This window comes from Lagopus muta, chromosome 11, assembly GCF_023343835.1.
Source record: "Lagopus muta isolate bLagMut1 chromosome 11, bLagMut1 primary, whole genome shotgun sequence".
Classification (NCBI taxonomy): domain Eukaryota; kingdom Metazoa; phylum Chordata; class Aves; order Galliformes; family Phasianidae; genus Lagopus; species Lagopus muta.
The window spans coordinates 10,970,341-10,994,750 of record NC_064443.1 but is presented as its reverse complement, the minus strand read 5'-3'; the positions used below and the strand labels follow the sequence as shown (position 1 = coordinate 10,994,750).

The following is a 24,410-nucleotide window of genomic DNA, read 5'->3' as shown; positions in this document are numbered from 1 at the left end:
GGCTCTTGACCTTTGATTTGAGTCAAACCTTAGTGGCTCAGCTGGTATTTCTCAATCAGATGCCTCTATAAAATGTATTTGAATGTGTTGCTTTGTCCGTGGCACCAGCAATGAAGATTAAAGGGACATCAGGATGGCCCATGCTGTGCAGGGTTGAGAAGGGCCATGGGCTGACGGAAGGGACCTATTTTCATTGCAAACATAAATGAGGTCTAGCACCCCAGCATTCTGTTTCCATGACCAGTTTTCCTATCTTCCTCCCTTTCGCTGAAGGAATGTATGTGAATGTGAAATGTGAGTGTATGTGAAAGAGAATGTATCTCTTTCAGAGGATGTGTGCTGGATGCACATGGGCTGCCATACCAACATGTAGCTGATGCTGTTGGAGGTCCTTGGTCTATTGGAGCTTCCTTTGCTAATTAAGGCCTCAGTGGGCCTTCCACAGGCTTTACCCAAGTGCTCTGGGCACTTTCTTGTTGTGCTGAAGCTGTGCTTGGAGCCAAGGCCTGCAGGTCTGTCCAGTAGTCCTTTTCAGCTGAGAGTTAATAGTGTTTCATTTGAAGCCTTGCCTAGTCTTCACTATCTCTCATTCCTTCTTCTTCCTCCGCCTGGAAAAAGGGCACTATGAGTAGACCATAGTCTATTGATCCCCTGACTGATCCCCACACAATCAGAATCTGTCTCCAGAGACTCAGAATCTTCAACAAATCCCAGGAATGATCTTGCTGCAGCTTGGTTTTCAGGATCTTCATCAATGCTCCCATTTATCAGAGTGCTAGAATGAGCCATGTATCACATTTTGAAGCCAAGTAGCATCAGTGTTTTTAGTGGAGCAGAGCTTTGGAAGTGAAAAGCTTCATCATGAATAATGAAGGAGTGAGGAGGCATCAGGATCTCAGGGGGCTTTGGCAGCCTTTCCTTTGAAGTTGATGTTTGGGTTTCCATGAAGTGCTCTCATGGAAGTCAAACTAAACAAAGCATGTGGTAGGAAGCTCTGTGCCTGCTCTCACAGGCAGAAACGTGCAGTGATACTGCAGTGCTGGTGCTGGAGTAGCCAGGAGGTGCTAACTTAACGCTGGTCTTCAGCATGTGAAGCTTCTGAATGCCTCAGGAAATGGGATCCTCTTTCCTTTGGGCCTTTTTAGAAAGAACTCTCAAATAATGATGCCCTTGTGATCTTTCTTTTTTGTGCTTCTCTTTTAATATGGTTGATGTGATGGCAGCACAGACTTTGAGCATTCTCTTCCTTGATCTTGTTATTTAAAAACAAGAGGCAAGAGGGTGGTTTCCATGAGTGAATTTTGTAATCTCTCTTCACTCTCATACATACTCTTTGCAGAAGCAGTTTTGCTTCTTGAATGTCCTTCTTTGTTAACTTGCTATGTGATGCAGAGTTGTGAGGTTATAGGATATCCAAACCATCAGGTACAATCAGGTCAGCAGAATTGGCCACCCCTTTGTTTGCTTCTGTGTTTTACATTTTGCTGCTGCAAAAGGCTGTACGAGAAGAGTCTTCTCTCTTGTTTTGCAGATACTGTAACTAATGCTTCGGGACCTCTACTAGTTGAAATAGCAAAGACTCCAGGATCAACGCTAGGAATCACGCTGACAACAAGCACGCATCGGAACAAGCAGGTCATTGTCATTGATAAGATCAAGCCGGCCAGCGTGGTGGACAGGTACAGAGCTGAACAGACTGCTCCAGTTCTCTATCCTTCACTGCTTTTCAGCCCCCTTTTCAGTCATGTCATTATTCCCCACCTTGCCTTGAACTGGCCATGTCCACCTGTTCGTAGTTCTAAGCATGCTAAAAATATCTGACCTAACATGGGTGGACACTCTGCACCATGAGTGAATGTAGCTCATGGCAGGTATAAGCTGAGCTGTGATTTAAAAACCTCAGATCTGACCGTCCTGGAGCTGTGGAACATCCTGTTTAGAGCAGGTAGATAGGGCTTACTGTCCTGTTGGTTGAACACCGAGCTAGGCTATGACCATGCACTACTGAAAACTTAAAAGATCCTTCCCAAGGCATCAGCATCCTTGATGTAGACTTGAACCGTTGGAGTTGGTATTTTTGTCAATGCTTGAACCTCGTGTTCAAACTGAAAGCAAAAGCAGAGATGTGGAAATACATTCAGATGAAGCAAAACAGGGAATTTGTCCATTTCTGCTTGCAACCACAAGGACATGAATTTTGGCTGTGTGTATTAATTACTCTTGCTATTTCCTTTGCAGATGTGGAGCACTGCATGTTGGTGACCATATTCTCTCCATCGATGGCACAAGCACAGAACACTGCTCCTTACTAGAGGCAACTCAGCTTTTAGCTGCCACCTCAGAAAACGTCAAGCTGGAGATATTACCTGTTCACCAGAGCAGGCTGCCTTTGAAGCCCCCAGAAACAGGTACATCCTCCACGCAACCACTGTTGGTTGCTCTCAAAACTCAGTTGAGGTCCCTACTGTGGCTCTCGTTGCTTTTGAATGCTGGTAATAAACTCCAAAGACAGACATCTGTGGAGGGTAAAAAAAAATATTTTGATGAAATGCATGTGATTAGATGATGTTCAAGGATGTGAATAGGAAAAAAAAAAAGGTAGCATCTGTGATTGAATAGGAAAATTGGCGTTGGGAATCCCAGAGTTTTGCAATGCTGAGTGCTGTGCAAGCCGCTTTCTTAGTACCTCAGATAAGAGACTTTAATGGAGAGGGAGGGAAACAGCGTTGGTGCAGGCAAATGCGTTTCCAAGCTCAGCTTTCATCTGCTTGCCTAGCAAGGCTTTGTAAAGAACGTGTCAGCAGCTAGACAGGATTCCACTGGACTTGCTTAGGAAACAAAGCTGAAACACAAGCTTTCATTTTCTGGACCAGCCTGTCTGAATGAGAGCTGCTGCTGTGTTGTCTTTTTTTTTTCCTTCAGAGAAATACTGGCTCATCAAACACCAAATACCTGTGAATTTCAAACATCATCAGGAATTCACTCTGTGGGCATCCTTGTTGCCTACCTTTAGTTTCTCCTTCCATGTAAGAAGCTGACTCAGGCTCTCCTATATACAGATTTGTGAAATTAGCCTCACTATTAGATTTATTGCAACTCTTCCTGCAGTTTTGTTAGTGATAGATTCATGGAATCCTTTGAATTGGATGGGACCCTTAAAGGCCCTCTGATCCAACTCCCTTGCAGTGAACAGGGACATCCACAGCTCCATCAGGTGCTCAGAGCTCATCCAACCTGACCTTGGCTGTCTGCAGAGACAGGGCGCCACCACCTCTGGCTGCCTGTGCCAGTGCCTCGCCACCGCTATCGTCCATATTGGAGATCTTGTATTTCAGCTGTTTCTGTCTCAGCCCTTCTGCAACCATTTTCCAACACCTTTCCTTTATGTGTGTGCATTTTAATAATATTGATGCACAAGAGCTACTGGCCCACTTCCTTTTCTGTTATCTTCTAGGGAGGTTTGGTGAAAGGAAGAAATTATCTGTGTTGTTTTCTTTAATATGATGCACTGAAACATAGAATCTAATAACATCTTCGTGTCTAGAAATAAATCTCTTACACATCCAGTCCCATTTGTGCAGAATTAAAGCCGTTTAACAAAGGGGACAGATCACTTGACCTTTGTGCCCAAGACAAAATGAAAAGCCATAATCCTTTTTCAACGGCTGTTAAAATGAACTATTCTACTTCTTCCATTTGTGCCCTGGCCTTAATCTCCGTTCAGGATGTATGCATTCAGCAGCATCAGGAGAAGGAAGATCTGTGGAAGGACAGCTCTGTGTGTTCTAGAGGCTTTTTACCCATACCTCCACACATCAGATCAGAGTGTCCCCACTTTGATTAAACCGTTTAGGACGTGAGAGATCATAGAGAAGGAAAAAAATACAGTCTTTGTGGTCTAATGCTGAAGCACAGGATTTGTCAAATGGAGTCAGCTTTCTCTGCCGCTCCGGGGGCATTTGGAAAGACTGTGGGAGGATTATGCTCACAAGATCAGCAGGAGCGGATGGTGCCCAGGAGCAGTGCTGGGATGGCTGGTGAAAAGCAAGGGAAGCCTGGGGAAGGCTCTTGTAGGTTTTTATCCCCAGATTGTCCAAAACCTATTTTCTTCCCCTCTGCAATGACATCCGAGTTTCGTAGGCATTTTCTGTTGTGTCAGCTATAGCTGAGAACTTAAAGACAAATGGATATGAATGGATTAAACCGTTTTTTATATAGGCCCATAAGCTCTGTCACTCGTGTTCTAAGTATTTAATTTTATTAAGAATTCTCTTTTTTGACTGGATTCAGCTCCATTTACTCATTTGATGATTGTTTTTAAAAGCCTCCTGACTCTGAGATTGCTTTTGAATTCACAAAATACAAATGCCAGAGTTGAAAGTGGATCTTTTAAGAGCTTGACAGAGTAAATGCTAAAGTCACTAAAACAAAGACTTTAAAATAATTGCAGTTTTGGTCAGAAAATCTGACCTAAGTAATTTGATGCCTATGGTGCATGTGCACAAGATGGATTTTCATTGATAAAGGCACTAAGTGATGATCTTTAGAAGAGCTCTCTGGGTGGACCCTGGGTTGAGCTGAGTCCTCCTCCCTTGTGTGCACCCTCAGAAAGCTCAGTAGTGCCTGTGCTGGGGGAGTTCCCCCCTACAGGGGAAGCACAGAGGAGGTTTCATTTGGGAAGGGTGGTTGCTAGTAAGCACCAGTGGTGGGAAGGTTGAGAGCTGTCTTGACAGCACAGTGCAGGGATTCAGGAGAGAAATCCCAGCGCTGCTGGGCAAGGATAACTGAATTGGCCGCACGCTATCCATGAGCAAAAGGGGTGTCAGTGAGAGGAAGGATCTGTGCCTGAGGGTGTGTTTTGGCCACTGCAGAGACAATTTGTGGCATCACTACCTGATGAAAACAAAGCCACGTCCCCTGGGACAAGAGATTCCTGGGCAGCAGATGTCACGCTGCAGAAGATCTCTGCTAACATGTGCTGGGGTGGATTTAGGGTGGAAACTAAAGCAGTTGTGTGGCCTTGAATAGGGTCTGCCATGTTGGTGCCACATCTTAATTTATTGTTTGCCATAGCACTGGCAGCTCTTCTTGTGTTGGTGGCCTTGTGTAATTGCCTTTAAGCAGCAGAGTATAAAATCCCTTTTGTTCTGGTAAGCTGGAGTTGGCCCACTGCTGGCTCTTCCATATGTGCACCCTGCCATGGATTCCTGGCCAAGAGCAGCTGCTAAGCACCCAAATGCTGAAGCCAAGCAAAGTGCTGGAAGCACCGCTTGGCATTGAGCTTCATCTGGGGAGGGCAACAAGGTGGGAAACAGCACAAGGAGGTTTCCCCAGTGCTGTCGGATAATGCTGATGGCCTCTGTTGGAAACTTGGGGCTAGAGGCAGCTTCTGCACGTCGCACAGCAGCCTGCAAATGGTAATGACATCTGTGTGCTGCCAGCACGGCTTAGTCAGGCTGTTGGCTCAGGACACAGAGTTTTTTGAGGGGCATGGGTAAATTTCTGCCACTTTGCATTAAGTGTCATGAGGTTACATGGGGATGCATTTTTGCTGCTGGTGCTTGACACTCTGTGCTTGCTCCTTAACTTGTTCAAAAGCAGTGTGAGTCTCCTCTCTACAGTCTCCTAGCTTCTTACCTTTTCTTTCTCTCATTTCTCCATGCCTGTCGTGATTTCTCCTCTCCTGGGTGACATCAGTCAAGGTGCAGAAGAGTGACCACCACCACTGCTGGGACCCCTGTGTCAACTACTGTCACACCCACCACCCTGGGCACTGCAAGACGCCCACTTGGAACCAGACGCCTGGACAGGATTATTGCAAATGTAACCCCTGTGCACGGTGTTGCCCTGATCCTTACGTGTGTGCATTTGTGTTGTGCCTCTCCATTTGCTCCACATCCAACTCAGTAGCCTGGGGCGTCACTTATTTCCTTTGAGGTCGGTTGGATCCCTCCTCATAGGTGCACTGCTGAGGTGCAAAATCAGTATCTGGTGCAAAATCGGTACCTACAGCCCGACACACAGAGCTGCTAAGTTCAATTAGAGCAGAATGCTGGGCTTTGACCCTTTGTTCTCATCCATTAGTCCTGCACTTCCATATAGGCAAGGGAAAAACTTGAGTTGCTGTGAACCAAGGAGGGTAGCTCTGGTGATATGTAAGGATGTGGAAATCCAATGCACCCAGCTCAGCCTTGCTGATGCAAGATGTATATTAGAATTGGGAAGCAAGCAAGGGAGCCTCGTTGCCCAGCAGATAGTTGAAGCTGTGGTTTCCCAGTCCTGAAGCTGAAAAGGAGGCAGTTCAAAACCAATAGGAGTTCAGTGAACACCCGTTAGGTGAGCACACTGCATCCTTAACATGCTTTGTATCTCCCCAGCTCTGGTGGCCGCCAACTTCTCATCTCCCACCATGAACGCGCAGGGCTTCCCCTGCCAGAACTCGAACACGCTACCTCGCAGCTCCCACCCCATGAGCCCCCGCACCACCATGCTGAGGAGGAGGCAGAAGAAAAAGGAGCACAAGAGCTCATGTAAGTGTGTGGTGAGCTGGGGATGGGTTGGGCGTGATGCTGTGCTCATCTTGCTGGCTGTTGGCTGGCATAGGCCTGCTCATCACAGCAGTCAGGGCCTTGGTCTCCCCTTGGCACCGCCTGTGACTGTGGCTGCCCTAACTTCTGCCTCTTTCCTCCTCTCAGTGTCGTTGGCCTCCAGCACGGTGGGTCCTGGTGGGCAGATAGTCCACACGGAGACGACAGAGGTGGTGCTCAGGGGAGACCCTTTGAACGGCTTCGGACTTCAGCTCCAGGGAGGCATCTTTGCTACTGAAACCCTGTCCTCCCCACCTCTGGTCCGTTTTATTGAGCCTGACAGCCCGGCAGAGAGGTTAGAGACCTTGCCCTTGGATGCTGATGGTGCTGCTGCTGACCATTTCATGGTTTGGTTTGTTTTCTCTCCTCAGAGGCTCATTTAGATATTTACTGTCATCTTTGTAATATCTCCCATTCTTCACTGGGCATGGTTTACTGTCACTGCCATTTCTGCACTCGTCGGCTGACCGCGGCCTCCCTCGCATCCCAGGTGAAAGTCTTGGCACCAGGCTGTTCTCAGAGGAGGGAGTGTGTGTCTGTGTGTGAGCACCATTCCCATCCCTTTTGTTTTGCTTTTTTTTTTTTTCCTTCTTTCTCATTGAAAGATAAAGCTTTTGTCTGGTTGCAGAAAGAGGAAAAAAGGTATATGAGTGAGCCCTGGAAAGTGTTATCTGCTTGGTTTTGCTGTAGCAGAATCCAGCTACATAAATCAACCTAAAAGTTTTGAACCACCAAGGAGAGCTCTGGTATAGGATCTGAAAAAATAGCATAAAATGCTGGAAAATAGCAGAATGTAGAAGCAGCATTGCTGCTGTTTGTGACTCTGAGGGTACTGAGAGCAATGAGCCCTTCAGAGGCTGAACCTCAGCATGGGAGCCCTGGTTAAACTTCTTCCAAAGTCTTTGCTGGTATAGATGCCCTCAAATGATGTTACTCTTGCTGGATAGACCAGGTCCTAGCGTGGGACTGGTGTTGCCTTCTTGTGCCATCCCTGGTTGTGGCAGGGTGGTAGAGAGCAGCACGAGTGTGCGAGTCCAGGCAGGGAGCACAGGGATATGGAACTGGCATAGGAAAGTGCATTGTCCCAAGTGATGCAGGTTAAGAGGGATTTTAAAAGCCTTTTATGCTTTTTGTTTGTTTGCTTTCAAACAGCAATGAAAGTGGTGGCATTTTGGATTTTTATCCTCTATTACCAGGGTGAAGTCGGCTCACAATGCAAAGCATTGAACTTCTTTTATAAATCGGGCAGCAACAAAGCCTGCTGCCCAAGGGGAGAAGGGAGATGTGCTGCAAGCTGCCTTGGCTTTGCTTTATCCCCTTGCCAAAGCCAGGTTGAAAGCAAAGCCTCATGGCACAGCCCAGCCTGTCTCAATGTGCTACGCGCTTCTCTCCCTCATGGCTCCCACCCAGCAGGTTTTGCACTCCCCTGGCTGCTGCCCTCTGCTTTGTGGTGGAAGGGAGCAATGCTGTCTGTGTTTGCAGTATGGATTTGATTTGGGGATTAAATCTCTGCAGTGTATTTCTTCCTTTCCTAGACTGTACTGCTTTTCCCCTCTGGAAGGTAGACACTTTATTGATCCCTGTCTCTAACAGAATTTCCCACTCCACCCCTGGTTTTGTTTCCTGGATGCAAGATGAAGCCTTCGGAATCGGAATGAGACAGTGGTCTGTCCCTAGTTATCAGCAGGGAGGGTCAAATGGGACAGCACATTTCTTCCTTTCTTGCCTGCCTCCAAACAAACAGCTGTCTGTCCATCTTCCCTCAGCTGTCATAGACAGCAGTGGAAGAATATCTGCCTTGTCCATCTCAGTATCCAAAATCAATGCTTCCTGCTGCATTACATGTTTCCTAGCTCTATTCAGACAGCTGTTTGATCATCATATTTCTGGCTTTTGAGTGTGAAGAGTTTGCAAAAGGAAAGTTCAGCAGCTGCGTAATGTTATCAGCACAGCTTTCATCTTCTGGGGGCTGTGACTCACCCATCAGTGTGCTCACACAGATGTCAAACAGGCACAGATATACAAACACGCACGGATGTGTGCTTCTAATCCATACAGGTCAGCTCGGGGGTGTGTAAGGGCACCACACGTTGTTTCTGCAGCCAGTGATGTGCTTGCTCTGCAGCTGGAGTGACCACTCATACTGATGACAGTGAAGGAAATCTTCAGCACGCACCCAGCCCAGAGCTTGAATTTGTGCTGCTCAGTGTTGAGCAAGGCACCTCTGCTATTCTGCTGCTGTCTTTGTGCCCAAGGAAATAGTCATGACAAAATGCACATCTCTGCAATCCCAAGGAAATCTTCCCATCATGGACTCCAACACATCCATAGTGCTGTCTCTCACTGTGGAAGATGCTTGAACTCTTGTTCTGGTTTCAAAGCAGTTCTCCCCATGATCTTGAAGTACTTTGTGAGGTCTCCCGAGAGAGTGCCCATCTCTGAGATGTGTGCATCAATCTGGGGAAGTTCTCTGTGGACTTCATGCAGGATCCCACAGCAGAGCCAAGGAGAGGTCTGCAGGAGCTTTGACTTCCAGGGCCCTGTTCCCAGCACAGAGACGTGTGGCAGTTGGAAACTGATGTTGAAATTCTAGAGTTAATAAGGCACATCGGGTCTTCTTACTCTTGTAGTTGAAGCTAGGAGGTTACGGCTTCACTTCACAAACTTTTATTAACCTGCAAGACTGGGATTTAGACCACCATGATCAACTCAATCAGTATTAAAAGAAATAAAATTCTTCTGACATAACAGAGCTTGTAAAACACCGCAGCAAATCTACCTTGAAGGGAGAAGTGCCATGTTTTGTGAGAGGGCAGCTGTGGTGGAAAGGGCAGTAAATGTTTGCTTTGATGCTATGTAAAAGGTTCCCATAATCTCCCAGACATTGTGGCTGAAACAGGTTGTGTCTTCCTTGAAATGATGAAGTGATGTCTGTGTTGGTTCCTCCTTTCCAAATGGTGCATAGTGACCATAGCAAGAAAGCCCTCAGTGCTGCAGGAGACCTCTCTCTTGTGCCACTCACCACCTTCATATTTGTGAGCTGGTATTTCCGATGTGGTTTTGTGGCAGCATATATATCTGCAAGCTCAGGAAAGGACTGTAATTAAATGATGAAGTTATTCACAAGGTTGGATTCACATATGCTCTATGGAGTTGTCTGTCCTAATCCAGGTCTCCTTGAACAAACGCTTCTGAATTTACATCTCTTAAAATAGCTGCTGTTTTCCATGGGTAGCATGAGCTCAGGCAGCAGAGTGAATGTGTTGCAAGTTTAATACCTTCCCACTAACAAGATAACCTTCCTGGGCTCTCTCCAAACTTAATCATAGATGAGCTTTTGATGGGCCGCAGACAAAAACTGTTGTTTGTGCATTTTTCTCCAGTTTGGATGTGAATGTTTTTTGTCTCGATACCTGGCCTTTCATATACATCCTGTTGTTTGGAGGTGAATAATGGCCAGTATCCACTGCCTTTGATGTTTCCTTCATGTGCTTGGAAGCTGCAGTACCATCTTTTCTTACAGTGGCAACAGGTGTGAGTGACAAAGAGCGGATGAAAGGATCAGTAAAAATAAATAAACAGTCTTTTATAAAATACCTACAAAGTTGATGTCTGCAAAGGTCAGGGCAAAGAATTCGTTTGATCATTAAACAGCAAGGGAATAAAGGTTCTCTAGAGAAGGCTTAAAACAGGATAGCTGATCCTTTTAAGGGAAAACTTTGTGGTAAAACAACTCCAAATGCAGAGGTGAATCTTGTTCCCATAATTCTGAATCTATTTTGGAAACCACACTGTAGCTTACATTAATGATGGATCAGTGCTTTCTCATGCTTAGCTAAGTGAGTGGACAGCCTTCCAGATAGGTGACTAGTGGAAAATCTGAACAGATGTACTCTGATGAAGAATGTGGAGGAGGATGAGAATGAAACAACCTGTTGCCCATGGCCAGTCATGGGGAACTCTGCACTCTTGTCTTTGTAGAGCCATCATGCAGTTCAGATGACAGCTGCAGGAGGTAATGTGCAGGATTGCCTTCCTGGTGAAGAAGAGGGTAGACAGTGAATATAGTGGTTCATGTGCCGATAAACATTGGCCTTTCAGGGCAGTTAACACAGTATCAATGTACATTTGGCTTCCAGAAATGCAATTACAAGGGATAAATGATTATCCAATTTGCTGAGATGTTTCAGTGAGTTCATTGGATTGTAGCTTCAGTATTAGCCATGTATTAAGCAGAGGACTCTGCACAATTTTCAGTGCCATTAGGTTGGTTTCCAGTGGGTGCAGGCACACAGAACGAGATGTATACTATTAGGTAGGGTAGGAGGGCACATGTCCTTCCAATTTATCACTTGCGTGTCTTGGCCATGGTGTTGGCTTTCAGTAGAGGAAGGTTTTGCTGTTTGTTTTTTTTTCTTTGGAAGTTGCAGGAAATATGACAAAAAATGTTGTTTGGGAGTGAAGTATGTCGAGGTGAAGCCAGCCACAATGCTTTCATGCCCTGCGACCTTCCAGGCTGTACTGGCCCTGGGACACACATTGCAGAATGAATTATCATCTGTTTGGGGCCACTTCTGCAGGATTTGTCACTACTTTCTGTGTTCTAACAGATTTACCTGTCAAAAAGTAACTCATGGCTGGTTGTGGGGTTATTTCTTTTCTTCTTTCCTCCTTTATCCCTGCCTCCTTTCCCTCTTTTCCCAATGTGGACTGCAGGTGTGGGCTGCTGCAAGTGGGAGACAGAGTCCTTTCTATCAATGGCATTGCAACTGAGGACGGGACTATGGAGGAAGCTAATCAGCTTCTGCGGGATGCTGCGCTGACGAACAAAGTGGTGCTCGAAATTGAATTTGATGTTGCAGGTAATTGCAAGGGACTTCTTGCTCCTCAGCACCTGCTGGACTCTACCAGTGCTTTTGCTAACCTGTAGGAGGGATTGTGCTTACAAAAATATGTGAGGTTTTCGCTAGACTGCAGAGACTGAGAGGACCCTTTGAGGGCCTTTCCCATTTTCTGTTGTTCTCTAATGTGCACTAAAGTGAAGAGTCCTTCCTTTCATCCTTCCATAAATGCCTTCTTCTCACAACTTGGCTGAGAGAATCATAGCGAGTAGATGAAGAGGCCACTTACTCTTTAAGCATTCAACCATTAATATGAATATTTGTACTAATCTGTGGCCTTGAAGCAAGAAGGGAGCTGAAGCTATTGGCTGAAGTGTGCAGCCTTGTATTAAAAGAAAAAGGGTTTTTTCATTTTAATTGACAAAGATGGCGCAGATTTGAAGTACAGCATGATATGAGCAATTCACTTCATGTTCAGGGCATGTATTTTTAATGAGAATCCAGATTTTAACCTGAAGTCCTCAGGGCATCAGATAACAACCTTATTTGAACCTATAAAGCTGAGTTTGATGGGCTTGTTTTTTCTTGGTTCCAAAGAAACTATCCATGCCACTGAAAACTCTTTTCTCCTATTTTCTTTTTGTCTGTTTCTGGTTTTATAGAGTCTGTCATACCCAGCAGCGGCACTTTCCATGTTAAATTGCCCAAGAAAAGAGGTGTAGAGCTTGGAATTACAATCAGCTGTAAGTATTGCTCAGCCTTGCACTAGCAGTTGCAAGAGCCACTGCTTTCCAACATGGCACATCAGAGAGGCCCAGCAGAGACAAAAAGATTATGTGGGGTTTTCTGGTAGCACTCACAGCGCTTTCAGTTTGTTCCAAATTGAATTGGATGTGTGGCTTTTGCCTCCAAGAGCTGGCAACTGCAGAAGAAAAGCAGCTGCTGAAGGGTCAGAGCAAAGGATGCCTCTCTGAGGAGCAGCTGAGCAGTTGTTGTGTGCCACAGACTAAATATTATGCTACGTTATTAGTAATATTATTTTTATTTCCAGGCCTTGGTGGGCTCCAAGGGAACAAGGCATCAACTTTTTTCTTTCTTCTCTTTCTTTTCTCCTAGCTCTTGGTTGATTATCTTTGTTTATGTTTTGGAGTCTATTCTAATTTGAAGACCTTTTGGCGTCTCTGGGGAAGACACTGTAAGGGGATGATGACATAGGCAGATCCATCCATTCTGGACATTTGGAAAAACTCTGAAAGAGCAGTGAAGGCACTGGCACAGGGAGGTGGTTCAGTCACTGTCCCTGGAGGTATTCAAGAGATGTAAAGTGGCACCGAGGAACATGCTAGTGGTCAGTACTGTTGGTAGGTTGACAGTTGGACTGGATGATCCTAGCAGTCTTTTCCAACTTTAATGATTCTGTGATTCTTTCCCAAATTTCGGGTATGCTGAAATCTTCTTATGACTCGCACCAGTAATTTTTCCTGTATGCGTATGTGAATGGTGTCATATCTTTCACTGCTGGGTAACCTGAGTTGAATCATCTTAGATTGGCCATGCCCAGAGGCACCTACCGTATCTCAGATGAGACAAAGCAGCTTGTGAAAATACAGTAATGGGAGCTTATGTCTCAGCCCTCAGGAGCACAGACTGGGCTATCTCTGGGGAATGGAGCCACAGAAGAGTCGTTTGAGTTGGAAGGAACCCTGGTCCAACCCCTCTGCAATGCACGGGGACACCAGCAGCTCCATCAGGTGCTCAGAGCCCATCCAGCCTGACCTTGGGTGTCTCCAGAGGCAGGGTGTCCATCACCTCTCTGAGTTGCTAAGAGCACTTTAATAGTAAGCTTCATTAAAGTAGATAAGCTATTTGCAATTACTTCTTGGCATTTGCAGCATTAGTTGCTGAGTTAATTGGAGATGTTGTGGTCTAAGTGGGTTGTTTCCCAGAATAGACATCTACAACTACAGGGTGATTACTCTGTCATTTCCCATCCCAGTTTCCCCATTTTGTGCTACGTGAATACTCACAACATGTAATGCTTGGCTTGCTAGTATTTACTGTTTGAAGACACCAGAGTGCTTTCCAAAAGCAGTGGAGTGTCCATAATGGCTGTCACTGTAGGCAGAGCAGGACCCAGTGGGGCAGAGCTCACACTGCATTCCCCACCTTCTGCGTAGGCATTGCAATGTCAGGTGGAAACCCAGGATGATGGATCTGGTAGCAGGGATCTTCTGGCCTGAGCATGGAGAGGATTTCACCCCTATTAAGCTTCAAAGTTTAGATTTGATTTGGGACCGGAGAGCAAAATGAACCTGGAAGTTGCTAGCAAGAATATGAGCTTTTATTTGTGGAGTCTCACTTAAATGGATCTGCTTTGGATGTGCGTTTACACTTCAAACATATTTTTATGTTGAAAATATTTTCGTTTGAAATGTGTTTAAAAAATCGATTTCACACTCTTTTTGGAAATCGCTGCTAAATAAAAAGACAGTGATCCCTGGGTTTTAAGTAGTTAGATGCCCACTGTCAGTGATTAAGCTGAATGAAGGAATAGATTTGATCTTTTTGATTGTTGAACATGTTTACAGGACGTTGTTTAAGTAATGAAAACATGAAAACCTAAGATTATACTTCATTGTTGGTGAGTCAAAACTAAAACTGTATCTACAGACAGAGCAAGAGATAGCAGAAAATGCGGGAGCAAGGATGAAAGTTGAATCCTAATTCTGCTTTCATGAATTAGTCCCCATAAACCTATTTCCACAAGAACCCTAGCGAATTATATCATCATTTTGTCACTCTGCATCTGACCAGGCAGATAAATATTCCTGTGTCAAACGTCAGAATGAAAGCGAGCAGATGTATGGTAAGTACCTCCTGCAGAGACATGATGTGCATGCAGGAGTGTGATGCAAGCAGCAGAGAGGAGAGGTAAAAATAACCCTTCTCTGTTTTGCTCAGTTCCTCCAAGTTGTGCTGATTTGAATGTTTGTTGAGATCTAGAAAGAGTTTTTATAGCTTCTTTCTGTCAAAGAAAGGCATATAACTGCTGCTTAAAGTGGAAACGAGCAGATTAAATAGGTGACAAACTGGTTGGATCAGTACAAGACCCCCTGCACTGTCATGGCCACATCCAGATTTGGGTTTGTTCTAAAATATCATAGTATGGCACACTGTAAATGAAATATCACATAATCGTTGGTGTTGGAATGGACCCTTAAAGGTCATCCAGTCCAACTCCTCTGCAATGAACGGGAAATCATATGAAACATGAGTTGTTTTTGTTGAGTTTTATCTCTTGGCTTCAGCAGGCCCACTGGAGGTTAATTCCTCAGTTTGGGAAGGTTTGTGACAAGTAGGCAAGAAGTGTTACGACCTCATCAGAGAAGTGCTACAGAGATAAAAACCAATCGAGTTGTTGCTGTGCTGTGATTCTCAGAGCTAATCGGGAGATGGGCCGAGCAAAGGTGGGGGAGAGCAGGGTTCTTGATGGATGCGCCGAAAAAATTCATATAAAGCAGCTGGAGGAAACATAAATCTGCCAGAAAGCCTCATAAAAGGGCTGGGAACCCAAGAGGTTTGTGTATGAGGAGGGCAGATTCTGCTGGTTTTGCTATGGGTTTACAGAGAGGCTTGCTCCTGGCTGGGGGTGAGTGCGGGGATGTGTGGGTGGTGACGTTCAGTTGTTTGTAGAGACCTCTGAGGTGCTCTGAGTGGTGGGGATGCGAAGAGCTGCCACGTGAGGTTTCTGACACAACAGTGTGAAGATCTGGCTCTCGTTAGCCTGAACCGCACGGCTCCGTTAGCAGAACACACGGCATGTAGTGCTCTGATCTTTCTGGCTGCATTCAGTTCTAGTGACACAGTTATCCCTTTGTAGATTTTTTTCTGTAAATCTCTCACAAATTAAGATCCCTAACAGCGAGAAGCGAATAGCCATGTTTTCTTGTGCGTTCAACACCTGACCTCTTAAAATTAGTTATCCACTTGCTGTTAGCCTCTGGAAAATGGTCGTTGATTCCACGAAAGATAGCTTTTCTGTTTTCCTTCTTTTGTCTGCTTGTTCACCCCCTCCAAAGGCCAAATGTGAAATTCACTGTAGGGCATGGGGCTGTTGGGGCTGCTTAAACGGGCACTGAAATTACCTGTCGTGTCAGCTGTACATTAATGCTTTATATAGCATGTTTATCAAATTACCTTTATATATCTTTACAAATCAATTCCTGTGCCCTTGCTGGGAAGTACTGCAGATAAGGAATAAGCACTGTTATCTGCTCGTGGATGATAAAACTGGAATTTGGATAGGCAGATAACTTTAAGTCTCTTAAGCGGTGTAATCACTGTCCTAGTGAGAAGATGGAATCTGTGAGCTGACCCAGTCCAGCTCTACTGACACTGGATTAGCCTGGGACTTGCCTGGCAGTGTGTCCATGAGCAGTACTGTGTTCCCACAGCCTCGCCGACATCACAAGCACAGATTTGCAACTGATTCACTGCGATGCTTATACCAAAGTGAGGTATTCTGTTCAGGCTTTGCTACCTGAAGGGTTTGAAAGGATATAGATCTGTGGTGGCGTAAGCGTCCTGCTGGTGGCACTGATAATTTACCCAGCTGCTAAAACTAATGAAGGGTAGAGGAAAAAGTTGGGTCCTGGGGACTAGATTGTCACTGCTGCTTTTTGTAATCAATTTTGATTTGCTTTTATTCCTTTTCTCATTCCTTAGCTATTCTGAGATTATTGGGTTTCAGATTTTGTTTGTTTTTCCCCTTTATAAGAGTTTGCTTTCTTAAATGTATTTCTTGGCGTTATTACAATTTCTTTAATTACATGTTGGCAGAGTGCTGCCTCAGCTTGATCAATAACGAAGGGCATTTATAACCGGTTGAAGCGCTGATGCGTGTGAGATATGTGCTTGTGCTCCTTGGAGGGGAATAATTTACCAATGCAAGTCATTATGCATTCTATTAAAAACACAGAACGGACATGTGTTTCTGGCCTTGTCATCCATCAGAGAGTAAATGCCGAGCGAGCCAGAATCCCAGCAGAGGTGGCGAGAGACTGAAAGCAATTTATAAAAAGTAAATAACAGTATTGATCAGTTCACCTTTTTATCACTGCCCTGTCAGCACCGCCAGGCAGTGTTTCATGGTGAGTTTCTCCCCCACCCCACGTTTCTGCCTTCACCAACTGTTGATTTATGGAGCTTTGTCTGGGTCACTGGGGGGGATTTCAACTATCTTCTGTACTGGCAAACCCACCAAAACCACAAATCCATCCGAAAAAGAGCTTACTTGCACCCCAAGTGGTTTGTCCTGGCAGGTGGGGGCTACAACCAGACCTCCTGAGGAGATGGTGCAAGTATCTACAGGACAACTTCTGTCTCTGTTGTGATGTCTCTCTTTCCCCTCTTTCCTTGGCTGCCATCTCCCCTTTTGGATGGGAAAACAAGGCCTGGAGGCAAGGCTGGATGTTCATGGGGAAGGGCACTGGGATGTCAAAGGGGAATGAATGGAGTTAGTAACTACTGTATTTAAATTGAACAGGGAGTGACTGTTCAGTGCTTTGAGATTTCTCTCTCTTTGAATCCTATGCCTCTAGAGAGAATGGTTGTTCATTAAGTCCCTTTAACTTACCCGTCAGTCTCATGGGTGCTGACTAATAGTGGTGGCTTTGTAAAGCCTTCCAATATCATACCCGGTGACTGAATGGTTATTTAAAACAGAGGACTATCGTGTGTTTGCAGTTTGGATAGTCTGATGGTAGGGAGAGGGGTATGCCATTGTGCTTTCTCCTTCTCCATTTAGCAGGTCTGAAGGAAGCCTGTTTGGCTGTGTCAGGTGTAGGGGTGGCTGTCCCCAGCCTCTCTGCCAGCACTGTGGTTCTCTCTAACCCTCTTCTGTCACACAGCCTCTGCTTTGAATCTAATAAACAAACCTCACGGTGAAAAGCACTTCTGGAAACCTGGATCGTTTTGACAGAACCAGGCTAGGCTGCGATTAAGCACACAGCGCCGCGTGCCGGGCTCAGCACCTGCGAGCTGCTGAGTCTCCATCACTGCCACTCCTACCACTGCCTGGGCACCTCTCCCAGCCCCAAAGACACATCCTGTGTTGAAAAAGAGAACAGCAGTAGTGATAGCAGCATGTTTCTGTGCACTGTTTGCCCATGGCAAGTGACCTTCTCAGGCAGAGTGGGTCTTTCTGTGTTGATTTTTAGTCATGTCAGCCTTCACACCTCTTGACGTACACTGGTGAATGGGTTGGCTGGGCCGTGCACTGAATACGGATTGAATACAGCTGTGAGCTCTTGGTGAACCTCCACAATCCATCCATTTCTCTTTGATCCACAGCTGCAAGCTGCGTGTGGGTTTCTAGATCGGAACTGCCTGTGAGCCGGTAAGGCATGGGGAGAATAATTCCTCCAGGTGCCTCATCATTCAGCAGTCTCATTGCCATGGCTATTATGAAATCAGTCACGGTCTGCTCTGACCCAACTTCTACACTCAGCTGTGTTGCAGCTGAGATTGGCAGTCATTTCACACTGTTTGGTGCAGAAGGTTTGGTTACACATGGGAGAGGGTATCCTTAAAGGTGACAGGCATTGCACATATGTTTTTATATCTTACAAATGAATACAAATAGAAAAATCCAGAGCAGAGATGTTGGCAAGTAAAAGTGCCTATTCCTTTATGTCTGACTTTCTGGGGCACCCTCTCGCTCCTGCTCAGGCAGGTGGATCTCTGTGATTGATGCCACATACCTTGCAGATATTTTAATCTCTGACCTGCACCTGATACATTCAGATGCTTTGAGGTTTCTTCCTTCCCATGCAGTTTTTGCTGAGAAGCTCCATCAGCCTTAAACGAGGTGGTGCAGTTCCCATAGCAAGGCTGGAGGGAGTGACAGAGGGTGGGAACTGTGCTCTTGGTGTATGTTTGTTATATGGATAGCAGGGGGGTCAGGAGGGAGTCAAGTCATAAATCCCTCTTGGGCTTCTCAAGAGAGCAGCAGGTCCTGCAGGCAAATTGGAAAATGTAAATGCTCCCAGAGATGCATGCTTGCATCTCTCATGGGCTGAAAATGTTCACAGTCTGGTGGGGGGACAGGAGGATTGGAATCCCCTCCTCTGCCTGAGAGCAGTCTGGAGTTATCTGGTTGTATGACAGAGTGGTCTGGGTAGCTGAACCCCATGGAAAACATTTTTTATTTTTTTTTCTGGATTGTTTTTCACCTAGAGAATTTCCTGTCCTCTTTTACTTCAACATCAGGGGAGGGCAGTCAACAAGAATTTGCAGGGATTTACTTCTTTTTTTCTCCTGGTTGTGGCTTCCTGAAAGTCAAGTGTGAAGCACCATTCTGTTAGAGGACGTTTCCTTTCCTCCCAACTTCTCCCATCTTAGATGGCAGGCTAAGTTTTGCTCTTGTTTGTCTCTTGCAGCTGCGAGCAGAAAGCCTGGGGAGCCTTTGATCATCTCCGACATCAAGAAGGGGAGTGTAGCACATAGGTGAGTGCACAATTTCCCACCTGCCAAACCCATGGCAAAATATCCAGTCCAGTAATGAGAGGTTAGGTAGACAGATTCCCACGTGATATAGCACTGAGGTATGGATTTTGCCATTATCCAAGCATATGCTAGCCCTAGAAGTCTCTCTTTGACCACAGTAGGGTTTGGAATGAAAAGTTAAGCTAATAGAGAGGATGGTGGGGGCACTGATTCAGAAGTCTGCTGAAATTGGATGTTTAACATCTATGAGCATGTGCCATGCCTCAGGTAGTTTGCTGTGTTTCAGCTGCTGCCTGGATGAATTGAGTGAGTGAACTGTGGGCACTGGTGGAGATCTGTGCCAATAACTCAGCCTTTTTTGGCTACTCCTCTGATTCCAACACCTCCTAGCAAGGCTTTCAGGGGAATTTAGTACTCATGAAGGGCTGGTTTTTAAGTGAACTTGCTTGTGTGATCATTAACTGACAGATATTCTGCCTTTTCTGAAAACTCACATTTTTGAGTGCTGTAGGCTACCCAGACTATATATCCATAGAGGTGAGAGTGTTAAGCTGATGTGCCTGTCTTGTTCTGTGCTGATACATGCTCTATGTGAACTTCCTCTCTGTACATTATAATTGCCTCAGACCCTGCTTGTACTTGTTTACCAGAAAAGACCAAAGAGAGGGGGGGAAAAAAAAAAGCTAATATTGTCATCACTACTGCAGAACTGAATGCATTGCAGGATCTGAAAGGCAAATACAAATGCATTTCAGTTTTCTTTTCCTTTCCACATAGAACTGGCACCTTGGAGCCGGGAGACAAGCTGTTAGCCATTGATAACATCCGACTTGACAATTGCTCAATGGAGGATGCTGTGCAGATTTTAAGGCAATGTGAAGACCTGGTCAAATTGAAGATTAGGAAGGATGAAGATAACTCTGGTACAGAAATCCCGATGCAAACTGGTGCCTGTCCACTTTAATGACATTTCCCAGTAGGTAGTGCAGACTAACAAAGATAAGGGCTGCTGCCTCTCTGGTCACCACTTTCCAATTGATTATAGTCTATTTTTGTTATTCTGCCCTTAAATGGAGTTTGGAAGGTTAAAATCCTGTTTGGTATGAGCACAGCTGAAGACTGAAAGCTTGTGCTTCTAAATGCTACAAGTCTTCCCTGTGACCTTTTTGATATGGCAAAATAAAAAACTGCATTGCTGTTTTCTCTTTCAGATGAGCAGGAGACAACCGGTGCCATAATCTACACGGTGGAACTGAAGCGATATGGTGGTCCCTTGGGAATAACCATCTCTGGGACGGAGGAACCCTTTGATCCCATTGTCATTTCGGGCCTGACAAAAAGAGGGCTGGCAGAAAGGTGAGGGTTTGGGGGTCAGAAGGATCAAATCGGTGTGGCAAAGGATTTTGATTTTTGCAAAGCTTTGAGTCCAGGGTGATGCTGCCCATCTGGCATTTCAGACCCATGTGCTTGACATGTAGGGTGGCCAGGACTGTGCCCTTGGGAGGCAGTGAGAGAGGTTTTAGGCAGGGTAGAATCAGAGCCAGTGTTGGTTGTACACAGCAGCTGAGAGAATGTATTTATCTGCCTCTTTTCCACTAAGATGCTTCCTAATCTGTGATCTTTTATGCCATGGCTTGCACTGGGAGAGTGCCTACCTGCCCTGAAAAGCATTGTATCCATCTAGTCAATGTTCATGTGCTGCTAAACTGCAGCTGATAGCCATGGCAGTGGTGTGACCTATGGAAACCACAGATCTTGGGGCTCTTCTGGTCCTTGCTGGTTGCATAGTCTGTTCTGTAAGAAGGAATCTCACTGTAGGACTGCTTGGAGCAGCAGACATTTGTACTGCATAAAGGTAGCTGCAGATTTACCTTTAGAAGCCAGGGAGGTTGTCTCTGTGTGTGCCTGGGTCTGAATATATATGCATGTGTGGGATTTAAAGGATCAGGACACTGCTGAGAATATAAGGTGGAACTGAGTCATACGCTGTATCTTAATTACTCTGTCTGTATGGTGCTGTGACTTGTAAGAGATGACTCCAGCAGACCTGACTCATGCTTCTCATGGGGTTGCTTTCCTCTGTGCTGCAGAAAATCTCTGAACAAACAGATGTGAAATGCTGGATGTTGTGGAAGTTTGCTTTCTGTTCTGGTGTTTTAGTTCTTTCTGCTCGAAGACCAAGCTCCTTCTGAGCTGAACTATAATACAGTTTGGTGCGTCTTTCTGCCTCAGGTTCCTCAAGCTCCTAGTACACGTAATGCCGCTCATTTCCATTGCTTTCCTTTGGTACAGAATACCAAGAAATAAGTAAGAAAAAGGGATGCACTTGGTTCTTCTCTTTGGGGATTTTGTATCACTGCCCACCACCAGGATGCAGTCTTTTTTCCCTAGGGAACACTACCCATGCAGTATCTGAGGTTTGTCTACATAGCGGTGCTGCACTGTACTGGCAGCACAAGAGAGGTTCAGAACGTGAAACTCAGATGCTGCCAGGCAATGGAAGCAGTTGTGTACCTTTGTTGCTCCCAGTTCCTTTTGCAGTGCTGTGGCTGTACTTCCTTCAAACTCAGATGCGCATTGGTGACTGCTCTGCAGAGAAACATAGCACAGGCGAGTGCTGCGGTGCTGCTGAATTTTGATCAGGAACTGGCACACAGCAAGGAATGAAAAGCCTTTTGAGGAGAGCAGCAGAGCTGTGCAGCACTATTGCAGGCTGACAAATGGTGGTGCCTGTGCCGAGGAGCAGCGTGGGGATGGAGCGGCACGGGGATTTCTCCTGGTAACCTTGGCTCCTTGCAGGGAGAGGAGTGCTGGGATGAAGCCTGTCTGCAGAAAGGTGCATAGTCTGCTGAGATGGTGCACATTTTTCTCCTGGGATTGGCAGAAAGGATTGGCTTGGCCTTCTAAAGGAAGAGGGATATTCCTAGTTTTATCCTGATTTATGCCTTTCCTGTCAACTGTGCCCAGCTCCGTGCCAGAGGCACTCTTAGCTGGGCTCTGAAGGGTGTGATGGGTTTCTGAAGGACAGGAGTTAAAGCTGTGCCTGCCTTTTTCTGGAGTACAGCATGTGTTTCAGCAGCACTGGTGTGGGGTGCGCCGGATCCTGGCATCTGGTAATGGGGATGGGGCTGCATTCCTGGGGAGGCACAGGGGAATAATCTGCACTGCAGCTCTTTGCTGGGGAAGGCAGGGTGTCCTCTAGGACCTGTCACATGTCTGTCACAGCAGTGACAAGCTGTCTTAGCTGAAAAGGCTTCAGATGCAGATGACTTGGATTTTATCTTGACCTTCAGCATTTTTCTCCTTGTACGTGTCCCATCCTATAGAAACCTAGAAAGGCAGCACAGGCTGTTGGGTTGATGTCAAGTGATGGCTTCTCTGTTTCCCTTCCTTCAGTGCCTGTGGGTGACTTTGCCCTTGGACATGGGACTTGTTTTTGTCCTATGTGGGGAAGGGGCCAATACTGTTCATTTTTGGTTGAGGTTTAATAGTTCTCCAAAAGTGATTTTTCAGTAGTCACTGATATTTTGAAGGATTTCAAGAGCTTGGCAGTCTTCTTCTGACGCCACCTGGTCAAACAGACATAGGAGGAGGCTGCAGGAGGGTTTTGTCCAGGAGTACTCAGCACCAGCACGTGTTGAGAAGGGGTGTGGACTCTGCCCATGCCCAAGGTAAATCCCTGCCACTTGCATGCAGTGGACAGTGGAGAGGATTGATTTACTTTTTTCCCCATCTCTTTGATATTTTCTGTGTTCTCCTGCAGAGCAGTGGTGGCGTCCAGGGGCTGGCAGTGGGGAGAAGTGTTCATGAGAGATCAGCCCTGGCTCAGCGCTCTGGCAGAGGCTCAAATCAAAGGCATTGCAGCCAGGAAGGGTCGTATTAAAGTGCTAGCAGTTCAGCTCGGTTTGGTTTTGACTATGTAGGTGAAACTACAAATACTCCGTTTGCAGTGTGATCTATACTTGGAGTACTTTAGTTTTCCCCGAGGGCTTTTTTGGGCTGATTAGGATGGGACAATACGGACATCTAGTGGCTGTGCAGGACCATTTTGACAATCTGAATATCTCAGCAGCAGCAGAGCGAGCAGTCCTGCCTGGTTGTTGTGTGGTTTCCTGGTTTAATTTATGTGCTGTGAAATCATACGAGCATGGAATGATTAAGGTTTGAAAAGATCATCTAGTCCACCTACCATCAATATTCCCCACTAAACCACATCCAAGATGTTTTGTAGTAGATATTTTGCAGCAGCATGCCTCTGAAGTTGCATGCTAGGGGGAAACACAAGGAGTTGTTTTGCCTGCTGTCTTGACAGTGTATGAGATCCCACTTCTGCAGGAGCAGCAGTCCAATTTGGACTGGACACAGCCTTGGAAAGAAGCACGTTGCCATGGGCAAAAAGATATGACTGTCCAGATTTGCATCTCCTGGCTTGATCACGCAAGGTCTCTGATAGCTGAACATCGCAGCAGTGCTGGAGGAAAGGATTGCTGCTCTTGCGTGCCAGCATTAGGGAGCATTGGAGGGAACTTAAAAGATATCATAAACTGATTTGCAACTTGCTCAGCTCGTCTATGCCCACACAATCTGTGTGTGTTAAGCTGGGTCTTTTGTTGGTTTGTTAGTTTAGCTTTGTCTTCTGTCCATCCTGTGAAACCTGCTCATCAGTTCCACCTGTAGACACTGCTCCACTGGCAATGCATGTACACCCCCACCATGACTTTAAAGAGTTTAAAATGTAGTCTGGTTTGATGTCCATCTCCCAAGAGTCCTAGAAACTGAAGTGGGCATACGTTCATGTACCTGTACGTATGTACATACAGGCGAAAGCTGGCGTAAGCCAAATTCTCGGTAGTGTTGATGAACAGGATTATACAGCATGCCAAGAGGAAACCTAGACATGTTTAAAGTGTTGAGAGCTAATTTGCTATTGCTTGAAGCAGCAGCTTAATGGCCTGAGGAGGATTGCCTCTATGAAGTCCCTAACAGCACCTCTCCTCTCCAGAACCGGAGCCATCCACATCGGTGACCGAATACTTGCAATCAATAATGTGAGCCTCAAGGGCAAGCCACTGAGTGAAGCAATCCACCTGCTGCAGATGGCAGGGGAGACAGTAACGCTGAAGATCAAGAAACAGATGGAGAGTGAGTTGGGGGAGCCTGCTTTGGGGTGGGAGTCTGCAAGAGACCCTACACACAGAAGGGTCTTTTCAAGAAACCCCATCTCATTCCTTGAAGCCAGGTGTCTTGATCCTTGCTATGAAATACTCTTTTTTCCACTTCTGACACTTAGAACTGTCACAGTCACTTGCTGAATTAATTGACAGGCAAGTGCCAGTTGGAGACTCGTTAATCGTTCTGAGAATTGAAGCAGGTGTAATTGAAATTTCAAGGTAATTGCCAGTTAATCATGATGAGCAATCTTCTGAATGGTTGGAAAATAGGGACTTTTAGAATAGTGGTAAAATAATCTGTCCTC

General features: G+C 45.8%; 1 protein-coding gene across 7 annotated transcripts in view; it reads left to right on the top strand.

Annotated features, from left to right (window-relative positions):
* The window catches only part of GRIP2 (glutamate receptor interacting protein 2), a 218,533-nt gene that overhangs the window by 180,410 nt on the left and 13,713 nt on the right, over positions 1–24,410 (top strand). For 5 of the 7 annotated variants that reach the window (XM_048957643.1, XM_048957649.1, XM_048957644.1 and 2 more), the window contains exons 8-18: positions 1,532–1,679; positions 2,239–2,408; positions 5,698–5,823; positions 6,378–6,530; positions 6,696–6,939; positions 11,304–11,449; positions 12,091–12,171; positions 18,868–18,934; positions 19,712–19,857; positions 20,146–20,290; positions 23,937–24,076. In XM_048957643.1, the coding sequence (XP_048813600.1) occupies positions 1,532–1,679; positions 2,239–2,408; positions 5,698–5,823; positions 6,378–6,530; positions 6,696–6,939; positions 11,304–11,449; positions 12,091–12,171; positions 18,868–18,934; positions 19,712–19,857; positions 20,146–20,290; positions 23,937–24,076 (1,566 nt within the window). The remainder of the gene's footprint in view (positions 1–1,531; positions 1,680–2,238; positions 2,409–5,697; positions 5,824–6,377; positions 6,531–6,695; positions 6,940–11,303; positions 11,450–12,090; positions 12,172–18,867; positions 18,935–19,711; positions 19,858–20,145; positions 20,291–23,936; positions 24,077–24,410) is intronic. The other 2 variants (XM_048957647.1, XM_048957645.1) reach the window with 1 other exon arrangement.